This window comes from Sebastes fasciatus, chromosome 22 (assembly GCF_043250625.1).
Source record: "Sebastes fasciatus isolate fSebFas1 chromosome 22, fSebFas1.pri, whole genome shotgun sequence".
In the NCBI taxonomy this organism is placed as follows: Eukaryota; Metazoa; Chordata; class Actinopteri; order Perciformes; family Sebastidae; genus Sebastes; species Sebastes fasciatus.
In genome coordinates, this window is record NC_133816.1 from 19,144,842 (window position 1) to 19,168,364 (window position 23,523).

A 23,523-nucleotide genomic window follows, 5' to 3' on the forward strand; every position below is an offset into this window, starting at 1 on the left:
ACTCTCATCTCATCCTCTTCCATGTTGTCCATCCTTAAATCCCCAATGCATTCACTCAACCTGCAGGTTTTCAACAATCTCATCGAACTGGTGACGTCATGCGGGAACTACAGTCAATACCGCAAGCGCTTCTCCGAGTGCTCGGGCTTCCGATTCCCCATCCTCGGCGTGCACCTGAAGGACCTGATAGCCGTGCACGTAGCGCTGCCAGACTGGGCTGACAAAGAGAAAACGCGGGTCAACCTGGCTAAGGCTCAACAGCTGTACGCCATCCTGCAAGAGCTGGCGCTCATCCAGACCACGCCGCCTCACGTGGATGCCAACACAGACCTGCTCAACCTGCTCACGGTGAGTGCAAAGTGTGGACATAGTGTGTATGTACAGCGTGTTTAAAAATGTACCTGCGAAGAACAGCTTGTACCGGGGTAAACGCAGGTCCCGAATCAGGTGCAGTGAGTTTGTTAGTCATCATGAAGTGCAGAATTTGAAAGCACTCGTTAACCACTCAGACAGCAGTGAAGTAGGAGGGGAAACTTTGAGAAGGATGAAACACGTTGTGTCCAGCCTGCATAACAGGCTGTCTGTTTGATACATAGAATTTGCTCTGCTGTGATTTGATTGGCTCGTGGTCAGACAGACTGTAGCCAGCTGGGACAAAATCTGTCTGCAGACAAAGGCCAGAGATTATATGTAAGTAAGTAAAGCTTGGTAACACTTCATTTTACAGGTCCGCAGATTTCATGTTCAATTAGCAAGTAACCTATTTGAAATTTCTTTACCTGTTATCTGGTTGCCAAATTCAATTTTTTAGAATTATGCTTTTATCCAGGACAAAGACTCGTCTCTATTGAACTTCACTGAACTTTAAATTGTTAACCCGTGCTGAAACCTCGTGTCTGTATCCTGATTTAAGACTAAAGGGCTTTTGCTGTCGGAGCGCTTTGGCTTTGAAATGACCTAAAAGAGAACCTCAGTGTCAGTATCTCCTTTTTATATCTCAGCACTTTTGCAGGAAAGCCTTTTATGATAAGAGATCACATTACTAGATTGTGTCATCACAGTACTATTAAATTGTAAAAGTGAAACATTCAGCGACAGTCATTTTGCAACTTCTTCCACAGACTGTTCTTCTCCCTCTCCTTATGATTCTCAAAGTGGGGTGCGGGGACCCCCATGGGACCGTGGTACTCACCCAGGGGGTCCACGAAATAATTTGCTATAAGTTATAAAAGTGCACGGTGGTGCAGTGGTTAGCACTGGCGCCTCACAGCTAGAGGGTTGCAGGTTCAAATCTGGCTTGGGGCCCTTCTGTGTGGAGTTTGCATGTTCTCCCCGTGTTAGCGTGGGTTTTCTCCGGATACTCCGGTTTCCTCCCACAGTCCAAAGACATGCAGGTTAAGTTAATTGTTGACTCTAAATTGCCCGTAGGTGTGAATGTGAGTGTGAATGGTTGTCTGTCTCTATGTGTCAGCCCTGTGATGGACTGGCGACCTGTCCAGGGTGTACCCTGCCTTCGCCCAATGTCGGCTGGGATCGGCTCCAGCCCCCCCGCGACCCCTAACGGGATAAGCGGTTGCAGATGGATGGATGGAAGTTATAAAAGTGTGCTGTATCATTAAAAAGCACATATCTACAGGTGGGGACCATTTGCGCCAAAAAAACAAGCATATTGTATCCAATTACTCCCATCCACGCTAGCTTTGGGCCAATAGAAACTCTGATATGATTGATTCATGACAGATGTTTCACAGTCATTTCACTCAGGGTGCAACGAACCGTTCCTGCTGCTGCTGCTTAGCTTATTAGCCAGCTATGGAAAAATATGAATCATTCCACATTGTCAAGAGACGCTAAACTATCTAAATTGAGAAAATTTGACATCAGTTATATTGAGTTTGGTTTTATTGAGAACAGCGACGGTAGACCAAAATTCGTCATGTGTCTTCAGGTGCTAGCGAACGGAGCCATATGAATCCAGCCAAGCTAAAGCGACATCTGATCACAAACTACCCAGAATATCAGGGCAAAAAAAGTTGTGTTAACATGATTCAAATTGAAATATGCATCTCTATATCACTATCAAACTGGTCTGAAGTATTTAGGTTGAAAAGTTTTAGAATACAGTGGCATATAAGAGTACAAATGGTAGTAAACATTATGCTTAATTGGTGTTTTGATTATGAGGGGGTCCTTTTTCTCCCATATAAGGCCTTATATTACACTCCTATCAATCACCAAACACCAACAAGAAGAAACGGAGGCCTCCACAAGGACATAATCCGCCCAAAATCCATTGTTGCCCTATAAAATACATGTGAAACGATGTGGGAAAAGGCATAACTTGAACCCTTTTCATATTCAGAGTGAGAGTTATCCATGTTATGAGCAAACAGTTTAGTGCAGCTACAATTTATGTTTAGTGAGAGCTCTTAAACTGGGAACACTGAGCGAGACTGATCTCAGGTTTGTTGCTGCCTGCACTTCAGCATGGAAGCCGGGGCGGTGTTTTCACACTTCACACTAACCCCCCCTGAGTGTGTGTGTTAGTATATTTTTGGCAGATGCAGATAAGAGTTTCCTGAATTTGAGAAGCTTTCTGTATTTAAAAAACAATCCCGAGAGACTAATCACTCGATCCGGCTGCAGGTGTTCGTGTGAGATTGCAGCTGGCTCCCCTTTTTTTGAAAGAAAACAACTTGACAGGTTTTGCAGCTGAGGGGCACCGGGGAAGTTTGCTGGACAGAGTCAATACCCAATTATCTTATGCCATGTGCTTATTGGAGTTGATCTATCTCGAATCCGAGGGGAGGAGAGCGAGGAGGTGGAAAGAAAGTCAATAAATCCTTCAAAATAAACTCCACACATGCATGCCTGCAAACCACACAAGTTTAAAATACTACTTTGCTCCTTTTTGAGTCGTATTCATCAGCCTTTTCAAATAAATTACATCATCTCAGATGTGTTGAACAAGTCACAGTTAACCTCTCTGTAAGCTCCGCTAAATCAGAAGGCCAAACAAGAAGAAAAGATATTTTTTTCCTTCCACTTCAACTCAATAAAATCCAGAAAAACACAATTACAGTGAGAGAAAAGAAAAAGAATCGGAGGAACAATGGATCCAGTGGATGCTTACATGCATCAGTTGGCTGCAACATGTTAGCTGGAGGAAAGAATAGATGCTGCCTTCACATCTGTTGCCATAGCGGCTGTTTTAAAGTAAAAGATGTCTGTACTTAACATGTCCTACAAAGGACAGGTTAGTGTGTGAGAGGGTACCGAGAAAATAAAGAACGAGGTGTGGAAACAGTCACACTACGCCTCTAAAATGCTGCTTTTGCCTGGACTCTGTGCAGGAATGTCACACTGGTCTCCCATGTCCTATTCTGTGCAGGTGTCTCTGGACCAGTACCACATGGAGGAGGAGATCTACCAGATGTCTCTGCAGAGAGAACCTCGCAAGCCAGCAGCGGTGAGCAGCACACTGATGGGTCTCGTACTGGCCTGACAGTGATATACCCCCCTCTGCTCCTGTCTTGATATGATGGATGGTCCACAAATATATTAGATATTAGAACTGTTTTTCTTTCCCTTCCCTCGTGACATTTTGATCCTCTCTAGTAACCCTTGACTACTGCTCTGTACAGCAGCTGTCTATTCTTTGTAAGATGACAGCTTCTGCCTCTGGTTTCTCATTGGTTGTAGCAGAACTCCAGCCCCGCCCCCACGCCTGACCCCAAGCCCACCATGATCGATGACTGGGCTGTGTCGGTGAAGCCCAGCGCCGACCCGACGATCATCAAGAAACACATAGAGAAGATGGTGGAGGTGAGTGTCTCACATCCCCCCTCTCTCAGACTGTACCCTGAAGGACACTGTTGTTATCCACTCCACCACCATCTTGACATGATAACTGCCAAGTGCTCTTGGCTCTTTGGCCAAATGGATAGTAATCTTTTACAATAATTACCAAGGCTGGGAGGGTCATTTGGAAATCCTGCAACTCCATTTTTGGGGATATTTTACGAGGTATTTTGCCTGGAATTGAAAGTTTATATATTTCCCTGTGGGTTGAGAATAATCTTAAAACTAATGGGTTCATTTCTATAATGCACGGCTGCTATTGGGATTCTTTTTTGGGGGATTTTTGGACAGTTGATAGTAAAGAGGCAGAAATGAAATGAGCAGAGAGAGATGGAACTGCAGATGTCGTGGTTACAGTATATGGTATGAACCATTCAGCTACTGGGGAGGCCCCTTATACTTTCAAATGTGTATCTTTTGTATCTGACAACAGCAGAAGCATTCATTTTTTGTATAAGTTTCAAAATGATATAGAGCAATTCAAGCAGATAGCCTTAAAGTGAAACTTTGGAACTTTTGGAAGAACAATTAACACGATCCTTTTCTAACAATTTAAAAATCGTAAGTAACTACATGCCATGTTGATAAGAGTGTTGATACTTGACAAATCTCCCTTTAAGGTACATCTTGAAACGATAAAAAATTTGCAATTAATCGCAATTAACTATGGATATTGTGCGATTAATCGCAATTCAGTATTTTAATCGATTGACCGTCCTTATTGATTCATATTGTGATTAACATTGGGGAATCATTATAGGGCCCTCTAGGCCTTCAGGGCTTAATTTAGAGTTTATTGTGAAACGTATTGCTTCTTATTTTATTCAAGATCTCAAAATCGCAAACATAAAATCTCAACGTAAAGTCAAAATCAACTTCCTCGATGCCATGACAGATTGTCTGTATTGGGAAAAATCGAGCACCGACAAGAAAACAAATACCTTACTTGTCTAGTTTCATGTCTGTGACTCAGAATCCACACTGAAACTAACGTTCAGCAACCTTCACGTTCACAGTCCGTCTTCAAGAACTTCGACTCGGACGGCGACGGCCACATCTCCCAGGATGAGTTTGAAGCCATCAGGAACAACTTCCCATACCTCAGCAAGTTTGGAGAACTGGACAAGAACCAGTGAGCATTTTCGCTGATGTATTCACTTTTTGTAAATATCCACGCAGCTTACCACAACCTCACCCTTCTCTTTGTTTCTCTCTCTCTCTCTCTCTCTCTCTCACAGAGACGGGAAGATCAGCAGAGAGGAGATGATAGACTACTTCATGAAAGCCAGCTCTCTGCTTAACTGCAAGATGGGTTTCATCCACACGTTTACTGAGGCCACCTACGTCAAGCCCACGTTCTGCGAGCACTGCGCCGGCTTTGTGAGTAAACACCGACTACTCATCATGTTTTGAGCTTGTGTATTACTTCACTTATAACCGCAGTCAATACGCAAAAATTACACATGTGCAATACTTCGAATCATTTCAATACTGTATGATTTACAAACCCTTCAACAAGTATTGATCTTTTTTTGTTTTAGTTTTCAAATGCATCGATTTCTTCACTGACCCAATCAACAACACGTGTCGTAGTTTTTAAAAAGAGGTCAAAGGTCGGAGGTGCTCACCCCTCGTAGGACCGCATTATTTGTCTCGGCAGTCACCGGCGGCGCGTGATAGCTCCATCTCTCAGAGGCCCCTCCTGTCAGGTCAGGGCAATGCCAATTACTTTGAGTTACGGCAGCGCGCTGCTGAAGTTGCATTCTGGGAAATATGGGAGGAAGGTAATTGGGCGAGATGATAACCCTCCTCCGTGGCAGTGTTACATCTGTGTGTGTGCGTACGTGTCCTCTGGCCCTTAACATTCCCCAAAGTCCCCCAAGGAGCTCTCTGTTGTTTAGACACAGACAGTGAGTCAGCGCTCAGCGGTAATGAGAACAGGAATATGGCCCTCGTATTGAACTGCAGACACCGAGATGACATCCCGTTCATTTGCGTATAGTGCATATAGAGAAGCTGGAGAGAGAATGCTCTAGTCTGCCATAGATTAAATGTACAGACTTTCGTTATCACTCAGAGGAGCGCACATTTACACACACACACACACACACACGTTCTCCAGGGGAAGCTCGAGCATTTTCAAACCATCATGAGGGGAAAGATAAGGACTCTGGCAGCGCGCTTCTTCCTTTGAATATGTGTGTGTGGCAGAGGTAGATACACTAGCCACTTCCTCTTGTGCCTGTGTTGTGCTTTCCTCTTGGCTCCGGTGCAAAAACAATATTTTTGTCGCAGCTCATTTTTCAGCACTTGTCTCGAAAAAAAGAGAAAAGCCAAGCCGGTCCTCCTGTAAACACTGCAGAGTTCACTCACCTCCAGTGTCTCACATGAATCTCTCCTAATCTTATGCTGTTCCGCCTGAAGCCCCCTCTTGGCCTTACATCCTAATTAATTACACACAGATGCGTTTTGCTAAATGCACAAAGCGAGAAGACACATCACAGAGTGCAAGGTTGTTGTTTTTTTGCATCTCGGGAGAGTACAGCAAGTTTTTAGCTGGAGGCTCAGAGCACTTTTTAAAAAACATGTCTTATTTATGAAATTCTTACTTTTTTACAACACAGAAAAAGAAAAAATAAGATATACAAACAAACAAGCTACCAGCTCACACTCTGACAAAAATGGATTGAGGATCAGAAATAGAGTCTAAGACCAAGTGAGGTCGAGGAAGGCCCAAGAGAAAAGGCTAGAAAACTGCAATCCTGGCGTATCCAAGCACAATGCAACACCATAAAGTCCAATACAATTAGACACCTCTCCCTCCTAATATGTTCAATAAAGGGTCCCCGGATCTTAAGAAACTTGATGGGCATTAAACAGAGTGAGGGTGTACCAAACTTCTTCAAGGTATAACCAAGAAACCATGTCATTTAGCCATTTTTTTTAAAGCAAGGAGGGGAAACTGCTTCCTACTCTTTCAGGATAACCCTTTTTAGTATACAGCAGACATGAGGGCTTGTTGTAATGCTGCTTGGGAAGAGTCAAAGAGTAGTTGGAGCAACCCATTAAGGATTAGCTGTCTACTGTATACGTCGCTGTACAAATGAAAAATGTCATCCCAAAAACTCTTGAGCTAGGGGTAAGACCAGAATAAATTACCTACAGGGTCCCATCAGCAGGGACAGAAAGAAAGATTCTGTTCAGTTTGATCTTGGAAAAGTGCAGCCGATGGATGACGTTAAACCGAATGAGTTGAAGTTTAGCACTGATAGAACATGCTTTGATCCTTTCTAAACCTTTCACACATTACTCATCCAAAACTCCCTCACCAGTACTCTTAATCCATCCCTCTTTAATGTGGAGAGAAGGGGTTGCCAGAGAAATAAGACCAACAAACTGTGAAATTAAACGTTTGAAGGAATCAGAATAAGAATCAAAATCTCTTCAACCTGACTGAAATGTATTTAGTATTTGAAAATTATCTCTCTGGGAAATCTAGGCGACCTAAAATAAAGCAATAAAACCAGGCACATTTATTGTTCTTTTATGTGATCACACCTACAGATTCATTTAAAAGCTTCCTTTTATGTATATTTGGTGCATTTAGCTTCATACTGCAAACCAGCACTTGTAAAAACAGACCTTTCATGAACCTGTTCCAGTGACCTTATCCTGCTGGGTTCCAGACTGGGAGACGGTTGTGCCATAAACAAATCTGTTTCCACTTCCTGTAACTTCAGCTCAACACATCCTTTGATGTGCAAACCAGTTGAAAACACAAACTGTATGAGAGCTGTAAAGAACTCAGACAGCTCGTCAGGTTGATCATTTGTTGGCTATTTGTTAGAAACATGTACACTAAGTCCTCAGTTTCCACACTGGATCTGTTCAGTCCTGTTTGTGCCATGCATGCAGTGTGTGAAGGAGGGATTTGAAGCAAAGAGGGTCTTCAAATGTCACAAGCCCCTGTCCATTAGAGATGAAGCTACATGCACCTCTAATGCTCTCTAATTAACACGTTATATGTTTTACAGAAATTGAAAGTGACGAGACCTTGTGGTTTTACCGGGGGCAAAGAGTATAGAAGCAAAGAGGCAAAACTCCGCCGCCGATTCAACATGCTGAAATGGCCGAAAAAACTCTGACGAGGGCAGGCTAGAGCTGCAAAAACTAGGCCGACAGACGCTCACAGACGGCTCCAAACTGTCCGACGGCCGACCGTTGGCTTGGTGTGTCAGGTCTTTTAGACAGCATCAGCCTAGCCGTCTTTTTCAAGTCTTTATGTTAAGCTAAACTGTAGCTTCATATTTAACAGATGAATAGATAAATAGCATTTACTTTATAAATTCATTACACCAACAGGCCTGAAAGAAAGTGTTTTATAAATGCAAAAATGTGGTTAGCTATTGTGTTATAGAGATGAACAGACTTCTGATGGGGATAGAAACAGGTAATTATGATCAACCAAAAATGCCAAAAAAGACAGAAAGAGGCAGAGCAAGATATGCACTCAAGCCCATCTAGATAATGTTATATCTCCTGTAGAATGGAAGCTATCAAACCTTACCTATTCACACATTTTAAATCACTATACAAAGGATCTTAGCTGAATGCCAAAAATGTTAACGTGAATTGAACAAATGTCAAGTGGACACTCTCCTCACTGTGTGTGTGTGTGTGTGTTTATCGGCCTGCTCTCGCTTTCAAAGAATTCAGGAAAGCAGGAACAGAAGGACGTGTGATTGTTGGCACTCTTAAAGTCTGGTATGAGAAGATAGAAGGCACTTGACTTTTTGTAGCTCTAACAGCAACACATAAGTTATTTCCTTCAGAGAAAAAAACCTGTTTCCCTCATTTGAATGCCAAAAACATAAACATAAATATCTCTCAGAGTGCATTTTTAATATTAAATATGTATCTGCTGCCAGTGAAAAGCAGCAAATTGGAAGTACATTTTCCTAAAAGCGAACAGTAAATCGTCAAAAGAAACGCAGCAGCAGTCGGTGTGTTTTCCAGCTCTTGTTTGGAGCGCATTGTGTTTTTCAGTCCACAGACGGAGTAAAGGTCAGTCAGTGTAGGTAGATCTGTGATGATGGTTGTGTTTAGATGTTCAGCTCGTAACTGACTTCTCTTTGTTGTAGAGCCTCTGGCTGCGCTCGTGGTTTCCCGCCGCGCTGTTTGTGTGTATGTATGTGTGTATCGACGAGTGTGTGTGCGTTTGGATGCACTCATGTGTGTGTTGAGAAGAGGTCAGGATATTTTGTGCCTCCTCAGATGTGCCAGGGCAGTGTGTGATCTCCAGCTCGGCTCTTTCATGTCATTGTTCCCCCCACCGTCTGAGCGCTCCCTGTATCCCGCTTGATCTCGTTCCCCCTCCGCCCCCTCTGTCCCGCCAACCTCCTCTCTTTCTTTACCTCCGTCTCTCTCTCTCTCTCTGTTCCATTGTGCCCTCTTTCTTCATCCGCTTTTTTTTCAACCTTCGCTCGGTGCCTCAGCATCAATGGGGTATATCAAGATGTGAACTATACGGGTGTTTTAACATGTTTTAGATCATTAACTGCTGACTGTATATACTCTCTCTTTACTGCCAACCACTTCCCCAAAGCACACGCTTTTAGACACATTTCCTTCCCTTAGGGCAGTTATTGGTTTCCATTAATACACTTCACGGCTTAGAGACTTGGTGGTGCATTCAAACAAAAAAGCATATGCACAGCATGTACATTGTAAAGAGACAGGGTTCGGCACCAGAGCATTAGGAACAGACGGGCAATTAACATTTTTTCACCTCGCATAGCCGTTATTAAGTGTATAATTAACATGATCATGTTTCATGAAAGAACAAAACTATGACAGAGAGGCGTATACATACTTTCACTTATGCACACAAGCGAGCATGCACACATACACGTGCTTGCATTTAATAAACCTATAACACTGGGCCACCTTCACATTATCATCATGTGTCATGAAAGAATTCAACTAATGACAGAGAGGCTCAGGCGCTCGTCTACATAGTGTCACCTGTTATGCACACAAGCACGCACTCCCTCACGTGTTCTATACGTCCACAAAACCAGAGGTTATGAAACTCAGGTACACAGCGGGAACACTGTTAAATGTTTTGCATTAATAAACCTATAACAGTGGGCCACTTTCACCGGTTACACAACTAATTAAAGGATATTTATTTTCTGTATTTAACCTTTATTTAACCTGGTCATTGAGATTAAGAATCTCTTTTGCAAGAGACAAGCAGCCAAGACGGCAGCATTTAAACAATAAAGTCATTTTCGATAAATTTTGAGGTAATTATTGGGCTAATTTGGCAGTAATTCCAAAGAAATTTCAAATAAGTGTCTTGATAATTATCACCTAATCACCATGAAATTTGCAGACCTGTAAAATGAAGTGATACCAATTAATATTTCTCAGTTCCCTATATTTTTACTAGCTATATTTATTATTCTTTGCGTTGCTGCTAACAGTTAAATATCATTTCCAAAGTATACTTACAACTACAAGATGTTTGGATTTTTGAAAGTGCAGTTGCTAAAAATGTAATTATTGTGGTAGAAATTTGAAAAGGAGAGCATTTGAACTCCTACGATGGTGGACCTTCAACACCTTGTCAGCTCAGATCTCTCTGTAATTGCAGCATCAGCCTGATGGAGATGAAAATACATCCTAATTAACACCTAACCCCACTGCCCTTTTATTCCCCTGTATCTTTTTACAGATATGGGGCTTCTACAAGCAAGGCTACAAGTGTAAAGGTAAGAGAGCACTGCATTTATATCTGACTCTATATGTCTGCTGCACGGATGTGTGTTTGTTCCACCCAGAAGGATGAAGCCTTCAAAGAATTAGCGATTCTTTTTGACGCCATCGATTCCCAGCCATCACACACACACACACACATCCTCTGTCGATAAAGATCCACAGAGTTGAAGTGCTGAGTAAATGTCATCAACACAGAAACCACAGCAAATAAATTGCACTCTTTAAATGTATGTCCACACATAAAGCTCTGTTCACTAACAGCCTGATAAACTCCATCAGCTGAGACCACACTGCACACAATGCACTATTATTTGCCCTTCAAAGGCTCCCAGTAGGCCCGTGTTTAAAGAAGCTGGTTCATTTCACAAATGTACATACACACAGGCAACCTCCAACACCCTCCGTTCTCTCCTCATCAGCTTCAAAAACACACACACTCAAACAGATTGCTTCTTTTCCCTCTATGGATGTGATGCTAAAGATTAAGTAGTGATAATCTGCAGACGTTCAGCGCACTAAATAACGTACACTGCATATGTTTCCACCCAGATGTCAAGCGAAGAACTTAGGAAATGATGCCAAATCTAAAATGCAAATACTGCAAGTTTCCATCTGCTGGAGTGATTGATTACAGTGAGCTGATTTATGAATGGTTAGAAGTTAGAGTGGGCAGATATTTCAAAGGCAGGATTTCATTGCGGTGTCAATTGTTCAACAAATTAGTTTCAATTGCTGTTTAAAGATGTCCATCTGTTTGTGTCCCTGCTCCCTTTGTTCAGTTATTTGCTTGCAGCAAAACATCTTTTAGCCACCTAAAAATAATCAATATCAGTTTAAGTGTACGCTATATTTAGATTATATCCACTGCTTTACCTTGCTGTCAGACAGCCCTTTCCGATGGAGAACTGAATCCGTTATCTACGCTCTCTTCAAAGCCACCAGACTCCATTGACAAAAACAGCAATTGCAGCAACACAGGAGTTGCTAGTCTGCCGCTGCCTCGAGTTTGTTTGTGTTATTGTGTGACTTTGGGGTTTTAAAGGGTTAGTTCGGATTCACCATAGTCACACAATAACACAAACTAACTAACTGATCGAGGCAGCGAAAGACCAGCAACTCCTGTGTTCTGTGAGGTAAAATTACTGTTTTTGTCAATGGAGTCTGGTGGCTTTGAAGAGAGGATAGATAACAGCTTCAGTTCCCCGTCAGAAAGAGTTGTCTGACGGCAAATTAAAGCGGTGAAAATATTCGAAATATTCCTTACATTTAAACTGATATTGATTTTTTCAGATGTCTAAAATATGTTTTGCTGCTGCCCCCGTCCACAGCAGTAGGGGGCATGCTGACCGCCATCTATACTGTAGGTAATACACCAATATGGATAAATACCTCATACAGCCCCACTACAAAACACCTGAACTATCCCTTTAAGTGCTTCCCCATGCAATCAGGTTCATCTCAGGGTTTCTAACGCTTATTAAAGAGCTTGCAAGTTACCATCAAACATATGAGTTGCATAGCAACTGGAGTAATTAATGCCCCTTGAGGCCTTTGAGCCTTGTGGTCCGTCACTAACAGTGTTCACCCAGCGCTTTGTGTTTAAGGAGAGATTTTATTCTATCACCACCTAATTTCTTAATTACCAAGGCATGTTCTACTTAAATCAAGTGTTGTTGTTGTTTTTTTCAATCTTTAAATTTGAGCTTTTCTGGTGCTAGGAACGCAGTTAGTAAAAGACAGACATGCTGACAGGACTGCTGTTGTTGAGACGAAAAGAAAAATAGCAGCAGGGAGGTGAAAAGAGAGCAAACACACACACACACACACACACACACCAACACCCCCAAAACACTACACTCTCCCATCTCCTCTCCTTCTCTGGAGGAGTACATGTCTCCGAGTCTGACTGGGAGTGTTCTGGCTTGTTCCAGTGCATTAATGAGACCACAGGAAGTCAATGAGAGAGCCCCCTAGCCATTCATCCCCATTACCATTGTTAGCCCGTACTCAGGGAGGCAGAGAGAGCGGCAGGCACATAATTGAAATGAATCACCCTTCGCAGTGCTGGAGTGTGTTGAGACCTCTGAATTTGTGTGTGTGTGTAGTTGGATGTGAGTTTTTTTGCGGCGGTAGATATTTAGATACGAGGGTGTGCTGTCACGATGCCAGTATTCTGATATCACAGCAAATCTATAGCTCAATATTTTGGGATATTCGCTGTCTTGCTGAGAGATAATCAATACCACTTTCATATGTTGTCTGTTAAATATGAACCTGCTGTACAGAGCCTGTTGCACATCTTTATGCTAAGCTACAGTATGATATTTAAATGAGAGCGGTATCGATCTTCTCAACAAAACAAGTAAGTGTATTTCCCAAAATGTCAAACTATTCCTGTAAGCGTAAACCCCCTCGCTGTTGTGGACATTTTTAGGCTTTATTCTAGCTCTGGTGGGTGTGTTATATGGCCACTGAGTAGGCGGCTGCAAAGGTAATAATAACACAGCAAAGTCAGTGCAACAAACCAAGAGAACAAGGTGCACTGAACAGTAAAAAATGAAAAAGAATAGAGAGGGTTTTCATTGCTTCTATACATCAGAATTTCAAGGTTGACGGTTCATCGTGAATGAAGAGGGTGATACACCTCCTGGCTGAAGGAGAAACGGAATGCCGTCTCTTTAACTATCATACTGTCAAGAGGTGGCAATGACGTGGGAAACACCTTTGTTGAACGTTTCTTAAATTTAAAGTTACTATGAGGAACTTTTGTGTCGATTTTGGCGCCCCCTGTGGACAAAAGAGGTAGTGTTTCCGTGCACCAGAGTCCTTTTAGAAACCTCTCATTTTACTGCAGCAGGGTCTGAGGGTACATGTCCAACAGGTCCGCCAAGGACACTAGGAAACGCGCTGCTCCACCCAACTGGTGGAATGCACCTGATTGGTCCCTGGTTTTCTGCTCGTAAAGTTTCTGTTATTCCGTCTAAACAATCCACCGAAATCTACTTCTGAAAACATTTTAAGTGAGAAATAGGCTATGCCACTTCTGAATCTTGAGCTGTAAGCGTCACGCTGGACGGGCGCATTTGCATAAGTTGAGATTTTTCAACTTAATGGAAATACAGACATTCTCCAACTCGTCGCAACACTCCCATCATGCACTTCTCCTGCTTAAAATGCATGAAAAGCATTTGTCGCCGGATCTAGTGGAAATGCATCGTGACAGTCTTCCCCGCTCAGTCCTGGTTCTGGTTCGCCCGTGCCTCCCTCCCGTCCAGCGGGCACAACAATTCGGCCTGGGCCTCCAGCAGCGCGTCGGTGTTGACTCCCAGCGGGGACCGGCGAAGCAGCGAGGCGAAGCTCTGCTCCTCGCCCGGAGGAGGAGTCTCTGCTGCCGGACATGGAGCTCTCCACCTCCAGCGTGATTTCATCCGGGTTTCGACGGAATCGGACGCGGTGGCACCAATGAAATAGCCAATCTTCTCGCTGATGGTCTCGTTTACTCATACAGGTCATATAGAGGCATCCATATTAAATTAGACTGCTTCCTAACCACTTAAAAGTTCCTCGTAGTAACTTTAACGGTTGAGGAAAATATTTTGCAGGGGTGTCGAGGAGAAAGGAAATCTTGGCTCTGTGTGTGTGAGGTTCTTTGACTCACATGTTCTCGTGATGCCTTGCTCAATGACCCATCGCTCCTATCCTCTTAGACTCTCCCCGGTTGACAGAGTTGTTGTCAGGCACAGTTGGCCTCAGCGTGGGTGTGTGCGAGTGTTCATGTGTCTGCATGCCGAGTAGAAGCTCTCCCCCGTCACCACCGGCTCTTCCGTTCGCCCCGATGTTTCTGTTTGCACCCGTCCCACTGTCTGACCCTGTCCCTCTCTCTCCACCATCTTCCCCTCGCTCCTGGCCTTCCCCTTTCTTCTTCCCGTCTCGGCGACTCTCCCTCCCCCTCATCCGACCCCACCGACATCTCCAACTCTCCCGCCACCTCTCTTTGCCGCCGTCCTTATCACGCCACATGAACGCTCCGGCTGCAGCCTGCGGGGTGAACTGCCACAAGGCCTGCCGAAGCCGCCTGGCCGTCGAGTGCCGGAAGAGGACGAAGAGCATTAGCCACGAGACGCCGCCGGCTCTCCAGGCCCGATCCTACAGCTTCCCTCCACCTGCCAACACCCCACCCAGCCTGCAGAACACAGGTGAGTGCTGCTTTGGTTGTTTTATGTACACTGTATAAATATATATATATATATATATCATTTTTTATATACAATAATAATTGTTAATCATATTTTAGACATACATGCAGCATGAAGTTTCTTAAGAAATACACGATATAATAGCCTATCGTACTCATGGAAATACACCCTCACAATCCTGAAAATGTGCAAAACACTGGCAGAAAAATCTAATGTTCTTTTCCAAAGCACCGTCTAATGCATCTCAGAAAAAGTATAGCTTAGAGGAACTTTTATAACTTGTTTTCAGCGCTTCATGTCACCACTGCAACACCTCCACTTTTAGAAGGGTGCTTTTGTCTTCCTCCGGGCATACGGAGCGCTGACATTTGGAAGATATTCTCTGTCATTTGCAATGGAAATGTGATTGGCCCACCGCAGCGAGGCCAGTGACTCATAAATGTGGTGTTTTCATCAGACATTAGCGAAAGTGGTGCCCTGCCTGGCTTTGTTTTATATCACGGTGAACCTGCTTTATCAACGGGCTCGAGAACACACAAATGAATTGGCACAGTAAACAGGCGAAGGCCACGCATTTTTCATTAAGCGTCGGCCACTGTTTTGCATTTGCAGTTGATTGACCAATCTAATTCCTCATTACTAAACCCTCGCCTTCTGTGTTTCCATCAGTTATTGCTGAAGAGGATATAGAGTCACTGGAGGAAGGAGTGTTTGATGTCCACCTATAACCAGGTGAGAGAGAGACGCTCGCTTTGGCTGCTCCTGTTCTCACACTATTCCTATTGACGTTGTTGGTGTGCCTATAGTGTGTGTGTATTGTATTAATATTCATCATGGAGTTAACGTTACGTTGAGCAATTAGTTTGTGGCAATTTCATTAAGCACAAATGTTTTTAAGAATATGCATCAACTGAAATAATAAAAGTCTTAAAGCTACATTTTAACACAGACTCATAAGATAATGATCGCCACCTCAAGGTCCTTTATCATTTCAGTTGACATTAATTGTATTCCCAAACCAATTTATTCAGATTACCGCACACCAACTGACTCAGTGCTGATGTGTTTTCATGTAGACATTTTCCTTGTGCATTTATCACTGGATGTCATTGTATCACAATCCTTGCAGGAGGCTTGAACTAAAGTGTGATTTTGACGAACAGGCCCGGTGACAGTCTCCAGCTCTCTCTATTTTAGAGTCCCTGCTATACGGTTGGTGCGCAACAGGCCAAATCAGATCAGCGGCTGTCGGACGGGAGCCAGACACAGAACGAGCTTCAGTATGTCAGTTTTACAACCCTCAACACTGATGAGAAAAATTGCACTGAACACAAGCCAGGACACCTACATGCTGCCACGCAGTGGACACATGCCGCAACAGCAACTCCACCAACTCACATGAATGTGACGACCAATGTGAATGGAATGTCTTTGTATGATTTCTATATATACTGCATTTTGATTCTGTGTCGGCCAAGAGTCTTACTGTAAAACCTACTATATATATATAAATATATATATATATATATATTAAAAAAAAATCCACAAAATTGTATTTTCTTGGTGGAATGTAAAAGTGAAGTTTATAATTTGAGCGCACTTTGCTGCAAATTGGAATGGCTGAATACTTTTTCTTTTCTTTAAAAACATAAAAGAGGTGCTGTTATTATTGCCAAGAATGTAAAGCTGCCACCCAGACAGTCCTCTTTGTCTGAGATGCTCTTTTTTTTTTATTGTTTATCATCTTGTTTTGAAATTTCAAACATTTCAATGGACCAATAATAGGACCAATTTTGATGTCAGATAAAAATGTTGTTGAATCGTGGTGCCCGTCTGAAGCATGATGACAAAAAGCGACCGTTTTTACCAACAAAAGAAGTGACTGTGTGGACAGTTATAATTAGGATGGACTTTGAACAATGTTTTTGTCATGTTTACCTGAATATCAGTGACTGTCCTGTAGTTATTGCTGTGGTGTTGTTGTCAGTATACAGTACTGTCTTGTACCAGTGCACTGATAGATGATCCATCCTCTTGCAGTACAGTGAATGTAGCACAAACAGTGAAACGCTGCTGTCAGATGAAGATCTCGTTTTATCCAATAAAGATGTTGACGGCACACTGGCTAACTTGCTACTGATTCCTCAAAACAAAAGAAACTGGAGTAATGACGCTTTTCATTTGACAGCAGTGTGTAAATCTTATATTATTTCCCTGAGAATCTGTTTTGATGCAAGTTGTATTTTGCTGTTTTTTATCCCGCATGCTTCTCCCTTCACGGCTCTATATTCTCTGCGGCCAGACGTCTCCGTTTGTCGAGGATATTTTTTTAAATGTAGCACGCCGAGTTATCATTTATTTTAGGAAACATGAAGTGTTGAAATTCCAGACAGAGGAAATGTTTCTGTTGCTTTGTGCCTGTGGAGAGATGAATTCAGACTTTCGAGTGCCATATTGTTAAGTGCTGGTTTGTCATTGAACGAGACTCCTCACGTTGCTGGTATTTATTTTTCTGTATAAATATAAGCTAAATAGCTGCCGGCCCTTCTGTGTTACCGCCTGACGAGAGATGTTTGTTGTCATTCTGTGAATGAATCTTTCAGACTGATGTCATGCTATACTCCCTTGTGGTCTCCCGGACGATTCCCCCAGTATTAAATGCAGCAGGCATCACTCTAATATGTGTTCTGATTAAGGAAGGTCTTTTGTCTCTTTGAAATTGGACACTTTTGTCCTTATATGAATCAAATTTTTTCACTTGAGCAGAGGATATTTTCAGCTTTTAGCAGCTGCTTTGATCTATAAATACAGTTCTGTTAATACTGCTAATCCCAGGTGAAAGCTTGATTTTCATGAAGAATTAATGTGCAAGAATGAATCTCTGGGTTGGGGGAAAACTTACAAATCTTAAGGTTATTAAAACCTTTTCAAAACTTAACCTGAAAACCACTAAATCAAATCCTGGATAGGTAACATTTTGGAGATAAGGCTCACTTAGTGATAATGCAATCGTTGTACAGCCTGAATCTAAAAGCACAATTCAAAATAGCTCAGTTGAATAAAACATTAGACAAAGAGGTCCAACACGGAGGCAGGTGTGAGATGATTTAGCTGGCATTTTAACTGCAATATTGCTTAACAGCAGAACGTTTTCCCACATTTAATAGAAAATAGCCCATTAGAATACTACTAGAACAGTAGCCCACGGCACATTGTGACTTATTGATGCAACTACATTTGGTGACTCCACCCTTTCCAACAGAAACAGCAGTTGCAACACAACAACATCTAACCACATCCCCTCCCAAACCATTCCAGATGTTGAAATCGATTCTACAACTGCCGCCACGCACTGCTGCCGTTCCTCCATGTGACGATGATCCAGTGTCCTCTGACTGTCTCTTATAGACGTTAATAACCAGCCCTGAATGAGCCTTTGCAGTCGGTGCCACATCTAATTACTCTCAGAGATGAAGTCAGAGCTGGGCCCCTGATTGCCCGGCTCCCGCTCTGTATGTTCAATTCAATGGGAGGACATCGACCCGGCTATATCCAGCCTCTGAGTTGGCTCATATCTCATCCAGTCCTATGAATGCTCTACAATGAGCTGATGAACTACAGAGGTGATGTGTTCATAACTTGGTCTACAGTCACACACGTAGATGCATTCAGTGGTAACCGCAGGATTATGCAACTGTGGTTCATTCATTTCCTGTAGCTGCCTACCAGCAAGGAAATACTTGGTCCATCATTGATAAATAACCAAAGAAAATCACATTTATGGCCATGTGTGTCTTCAATTAGTGCCTTTAATGGGCCAGTACTGACAACCCGTTCTCACTCCCAACTTATATATTTGTGTACAATTTGATTTGTATCAATAGCTACATACAATGTGTTTATTACATTTGCGTACGTGTGTCGTATGTAGGCCTAATAATGAAATGAATACAAAAATACATTTCAAGTGGGATTATATTACCAAGATTTACATATTAATATAAATATATCCAAGATACATGCGATGGTCATGTCATGCAACTGTTGAGTTAAAGTACTGGCACCTTTTTGGTCCAATTCAGGCACTACAGTATTAGTATGGAGGACGGACCCTGACAAAAGAAATGAATAAATAAATAAATGACTCGATAAATAAATAAATAAATAAGTAAATAAATAAATGAATAAATAAAATAAATAAATATTAAATTTAGCAACAATATTATTAAAAATAAAAAGCCGGGAATGTAGACTGGAGTTGATAAGTAGCAGCAGACACAGTTAGCTAGTATATAGTCATGCATAATGAGGCAAAAATGCATAAAGAAATGTGAAAAGAAAGAGTAAGGAAATGTATAAAGAAAATACAGAAATTAATAACTCTGGAGAAATAAATAAGGGGTGAAATGTAAAGGGAAAATCGTGCAATAATAAATATTCTAAATAAATATATATATTTAAAAATAAATGTAAAACAAATGAAAATAAGTGCAAAAATAAATAAAGAAAGAAAAAGTAAATGCAAAAATAAATAAAGACATTTAAAAATAAATAAAAATAAATACATAAATAAATAAAAGGAAAGATTAAACAGAAGAATAGATACATAAGCAAATTAATACAAAGATAAATAAATAAAGAAGCAAATTAAAATAGAAATATCATTGTATTTTTATCAATTAATTAATGGCTACGTTTATTTTTAATATTATTTTTGCAAAATTGAATGACACATTTATTTATTTATCGAGTCATTTATTTTAGCAGGTTCCGTCCTCCATATGTTACAGCTGATTTGCATGCTAAAGCACCAAAAGAAATCCACAAGAAGAAGGAGACGCAAAGGAAGCAGACTCCACACAGAAAGGACAAGCAAACAAAGGACCTTCTTTCCATCAGGTGACATTCTAGGCAATGTCTCTGCAAGCCATGAAGTCCAGATTTGTGTCTTTACCTCAATAGCGGTCGATACCGGCTAGACAAAAAGAGACCGTGTCGTAAACCTGACACTCCAACATAATATCCTCTCTGAAATATCACCCACATCTCTCCACTGCCACTTTTCCTCCAAAGCCCTGTACGATTGCGCCTTAAAGTGTCTGTGAGTGCTGGTCATTGCTTCTACAGCATTGAACGTCTCTTTTAGCCCAGTGATTGATACCTCCCATTCAGCTATAGAAAAGCCCTCCTAGCAGCACAGCCATTTAGCGGTGCAGCCTATATGTGATATTGATCTGACAAAAAGTCTGAAATGAGGTGGAGTTGAATAGCGGCGCGGCTAATTACACAGTAATGAGGACGGGGGGAGAAAGAACCTCATTCATTGTTAGCACTCTCACACTGTGACCTTGATCGCTAGGACAGGGAAGATCTTAGGCCTGATGGGTTGAAATGCAAAGATGCCCCCTCAACAGCTGGTGCAGGTCTATAGAGCTGTGCAATTAGACAGAGATGGCTACGAGAGACCCATTTGTGATATCGGCAGGTAGCATTTTTAGCAGCTACAGATGCACATAAAAGGTTATCATGGGTGGAGAAAAGGATTTGGCACAATGAGTAACTACATGCATTATTGATTTGTTGGAGCAGCACATCACTCTTAGATTTCCTCTTGTAAGACTAATGAACAGATTATTGATTTGATGTCTGCTCATCAAAAACCGGGACTGCCGCCAAGCTCTGCTATGATTTGACGTCTGCTCATCTTTTTGAACCCCACCGCTGACACCTGCGTCTGCAATGCCGTCCCCTTGTGGTGCATTGACTCCAAGCATCTGGAGCTGTTAACCTCACACACACACATACACATATACACACATAGTGGAAGGGTCATGGGTGTTGTCTACCACTTGGTGGCAATGTGGAGCTGTTAAACGGGAGGGAAGGATTCCTACAAAGGGAGGTGGGGAACGCTGCCAGTGATATGGCAAAAACACACAGAGCCCCCTGTCAGGGTTTATGGTGAATCACAATGCAGCATCACAATGCAGATAACAGCACTACATTTCTCTGGCGTTTGTACGTTCCCTCCCATAAAATCAAACCCATGCATATGCACGAGCAGAGGCTGCAAATCAAATGGCTTCATGCTTGTGTTTCATAAGCTGACAGTTCTCCTACATTCGCCCACACGCCAGGGACAAACCGAGGAAGACCTTCCAATATATATATATCACTGCAGATACACACCTCCGATTCAAACGGCGTAAACAAAGTTAAAGTGAAAGAAGTCAAATAGGCTCCAGTGAGCACTCAAAACTCTGCTTATCTGGCTTTGTCCACATTTGAGAAGCGGCTCGGCACACAAAGTGGAAAGGAGCTGCGGCCTTAATTGCATTAAGCTCATTGCTGACTCTGGCGAAGCACTCGGCACTGTAGGGGGTTGGAATCCTCATTAGAGCAGAATCAGTTAAGATGAATATTGCTTTAAGAAAATGTAAGTTACGCCAAAGAAACCCAGTAGGATGTGGCCCCGACCTGTTAGCTCAACTGTGTAATGCTACAAAAATTAAAGAAGCACTTCAGTCGTTCTGTTTAATACTGCGGTTTTCAAAACTATAAGGCTTTTTAATGATTTCCTGAATTAAAGAGGAGACAGTAACCAACGCTATGTGTTATACTTATACTAAAGACCTTGTAAAATCAGCCTCTGATGTCTTAAGAGGAAGGACACACAGCACAAGTAGAGGCACTTTGTGAAGCCATGCTGGGATCATTGCAATTAATAAATACTATCCTGAAGATATTCAGCAGGGGCGCTACTATGAGGGGGCCAGAGCCCCAGTAATATTAAGCCTGGACCGTCCTGTGGCCCCCTCAATTGAGGCAAATATACTGTCTTTCAGAGGCTCTAGTAGGTTCAGTTTTAGGGCTAGAGTGAAGCTACAGATATCATATGAAACTAGAAAACCTATGGAATCCATTGATACCAACCATGTCATGTCGGGAAGGAGGCTAAATAGCAGTATACACAACAGAAGTGCTCGCCATCCAATCGCTAAAAAATGCATTTCTTGCAGAAATCTCCAAATGTCAAACGTTTTTGATACCAAATCACAGCATGGCTTTTTCTACGGTGTTCCTCAAGGTCTTGGTGTCTTAATGTGGTATTTTGGAGGGATTATTGATCATTTTTATCAATTCTCGAGTGGTAAAAAAATGGTTAAATTTAGCACCAAATCTGTGTAACAAATGGTATCAACCCCAACAATTGCTGCAACAACTTATGAGACATAATAGAGCATGAGAATGACCATCATTTGCGTCTATCATAATGTTCTAAACCCTTATACACTTTTACAATTAATATTTAATCAATTAATTCATGTTTATTTCTGATTTATGACTAGAACAACTTGACACACAGTGCTTAGCTGAATCTCAGATTAATCTTCAGGTTTCCAGCTTTCAGATGATGTACACAACCTCTATGTGACATCTACTGTTGACCTGCTATCTCCCCCTAAAGACCCCTTTTATCCCCTAAAAAAGGCAAAAACGGGTCTATTGTGGGTCTCAGAGAGTTAATGAAACATTATTTAAAAGTTTTCTGAACCTGCTCTTTTTGGGCAAAAATTTCCAGAAGGATTAAATGTTCAGACAAAGGCTGTGATATGTGTAAATAATAAAATAATCATTTAACTAGCGATAGTAATGGTCCAAAATTATGTAAAATCGTATCGCTTTAAGTCAAAAACCTTCACATTTTCTTGCGGGTGGACCCCCAAACCCAATATCTCCTAGTATCTTATATTCACTGTAGAAATTCAGAATGTGTCTCTTTATCCTGCTGCATAATATGTAGGAGCATCCTGACTGGGACCTGAATTATACCCTACTATAGGCTACAAATAACACAGGAAAGCTCTTTAACTATTAACACTATGGGTAAATAATAAGTATAATCGTAGCATAGCCAAAGTATAATATAGCAATAAAACCACAGCTGATTATGACTGACACAGTATAACATGCTTAAAGAAATAATAATAAATAGGAATAAGTCACAAACTGCCCGTGATATTCAGAGTGAGAAACTTCTCCCATTCTCTCCGGTCCTGGTGAAGTCTCATTTAGCCATCGCTGATACCAAATCAAGTTACTGCGGCCTGGGGGATCGACACAAAATCAATGGCAGCGCATCTGCAGCAGGGAGAGCTTGCATATTTAATATCCCTGAAGCTGCAGGACAAGTGTGGAGGAAGCTGGAGGAGAGGGAGGTAAACCTCAGCAGCGGGGATGTGTGTTTTGACTGACGGACCCGCAGATCGTATCTTGTGACCCTCACACTTATCTTTGTACAACCTGCATGGCCAGGTCGCCACTGTTGTCAAGAGTTCCCTGAAAAAAAACACCCAAAAAACAAGCTTATCCCTGTGCTTTCTTCAGTCACTTTGCCTTTCATTCCTTTGGTTATTTGAAGATTTAAACCAGGGCTTTGGTGCATATAACGCTCCTTCTTTGAGGTATTCATGAAAGCAGCACAGGTATGATAGGCTATAAAAGTATGCGTGCATAAATGACTGTAATACAGAGCTTCTTCTCTAAACGCAGGCTATCATCTCTCTGAAAGGTGAGTTCTATTTCATCACTGAATGCATCAAATAGTCTGCTTTCAGTCCGGCGCACCTCAATAATCCTGGGATTTCTTTTTTTAGTCTTTTGTAGCCTTGTGTCCTTCATT

At 42.0% G+C, this 23,523-nt stretch overlaps 1 protein-coding gene across 6 annotated transcripts in view; it reads left to right on the plus strand.

Moving 5' to 3' along the window:
- LOC141761406 (RAS guanyl-releasing protein 2-like) overlaps nt 1-17,519 on the plus strand; it is a 40,392-nt gene extending 22,873 nt beyond the window's left edge. The window contains exons 9-17 of one of the 6 annotated variants that reach the window (XM_074624817.1): nt 67-348; nt 3,392-3,469; nt 3,703-3,825; nt 4,878-4,993; nt 5,100-5,241; nt 10,601-10,637; nt 14,682-14,840; nt 15,510-15,572; nt 15,970-17,519. In XM_074624817.1, the coding sequence (XP_074480918.1) occupies nt 67-348; nt 3,392-3,469; nt 3,703-3,825; nt 4,878-4,993; nt 5,100-5,241; nt 10,601-10,637; nt 14,682-14,840; nt 15,510-15,568 (996 nt within the window). In that variant the 3' untranslated portion in view covers nt 15,569-15,572; nt 15,970-17,519. The remainder of the gene's footprint in view (nt 1-66; nt 349-3,391; nt 3,470-3,702; nt 3,826-4,877; nt 4,994-5,099; nt 5,242-10,600; nt 10,638-14,681; nt 14,841-15,509; nt 15,573-15,969) is intronic. The other 5 variants (XM_074624816.1, XM_074624818.1, XM_074624815.1 and 2 more) reach the window with 5 other exon arrangements.
- The last annotated feature ends 6,004 nt before the right edge of the window (nt 17,520-23,523 follow it).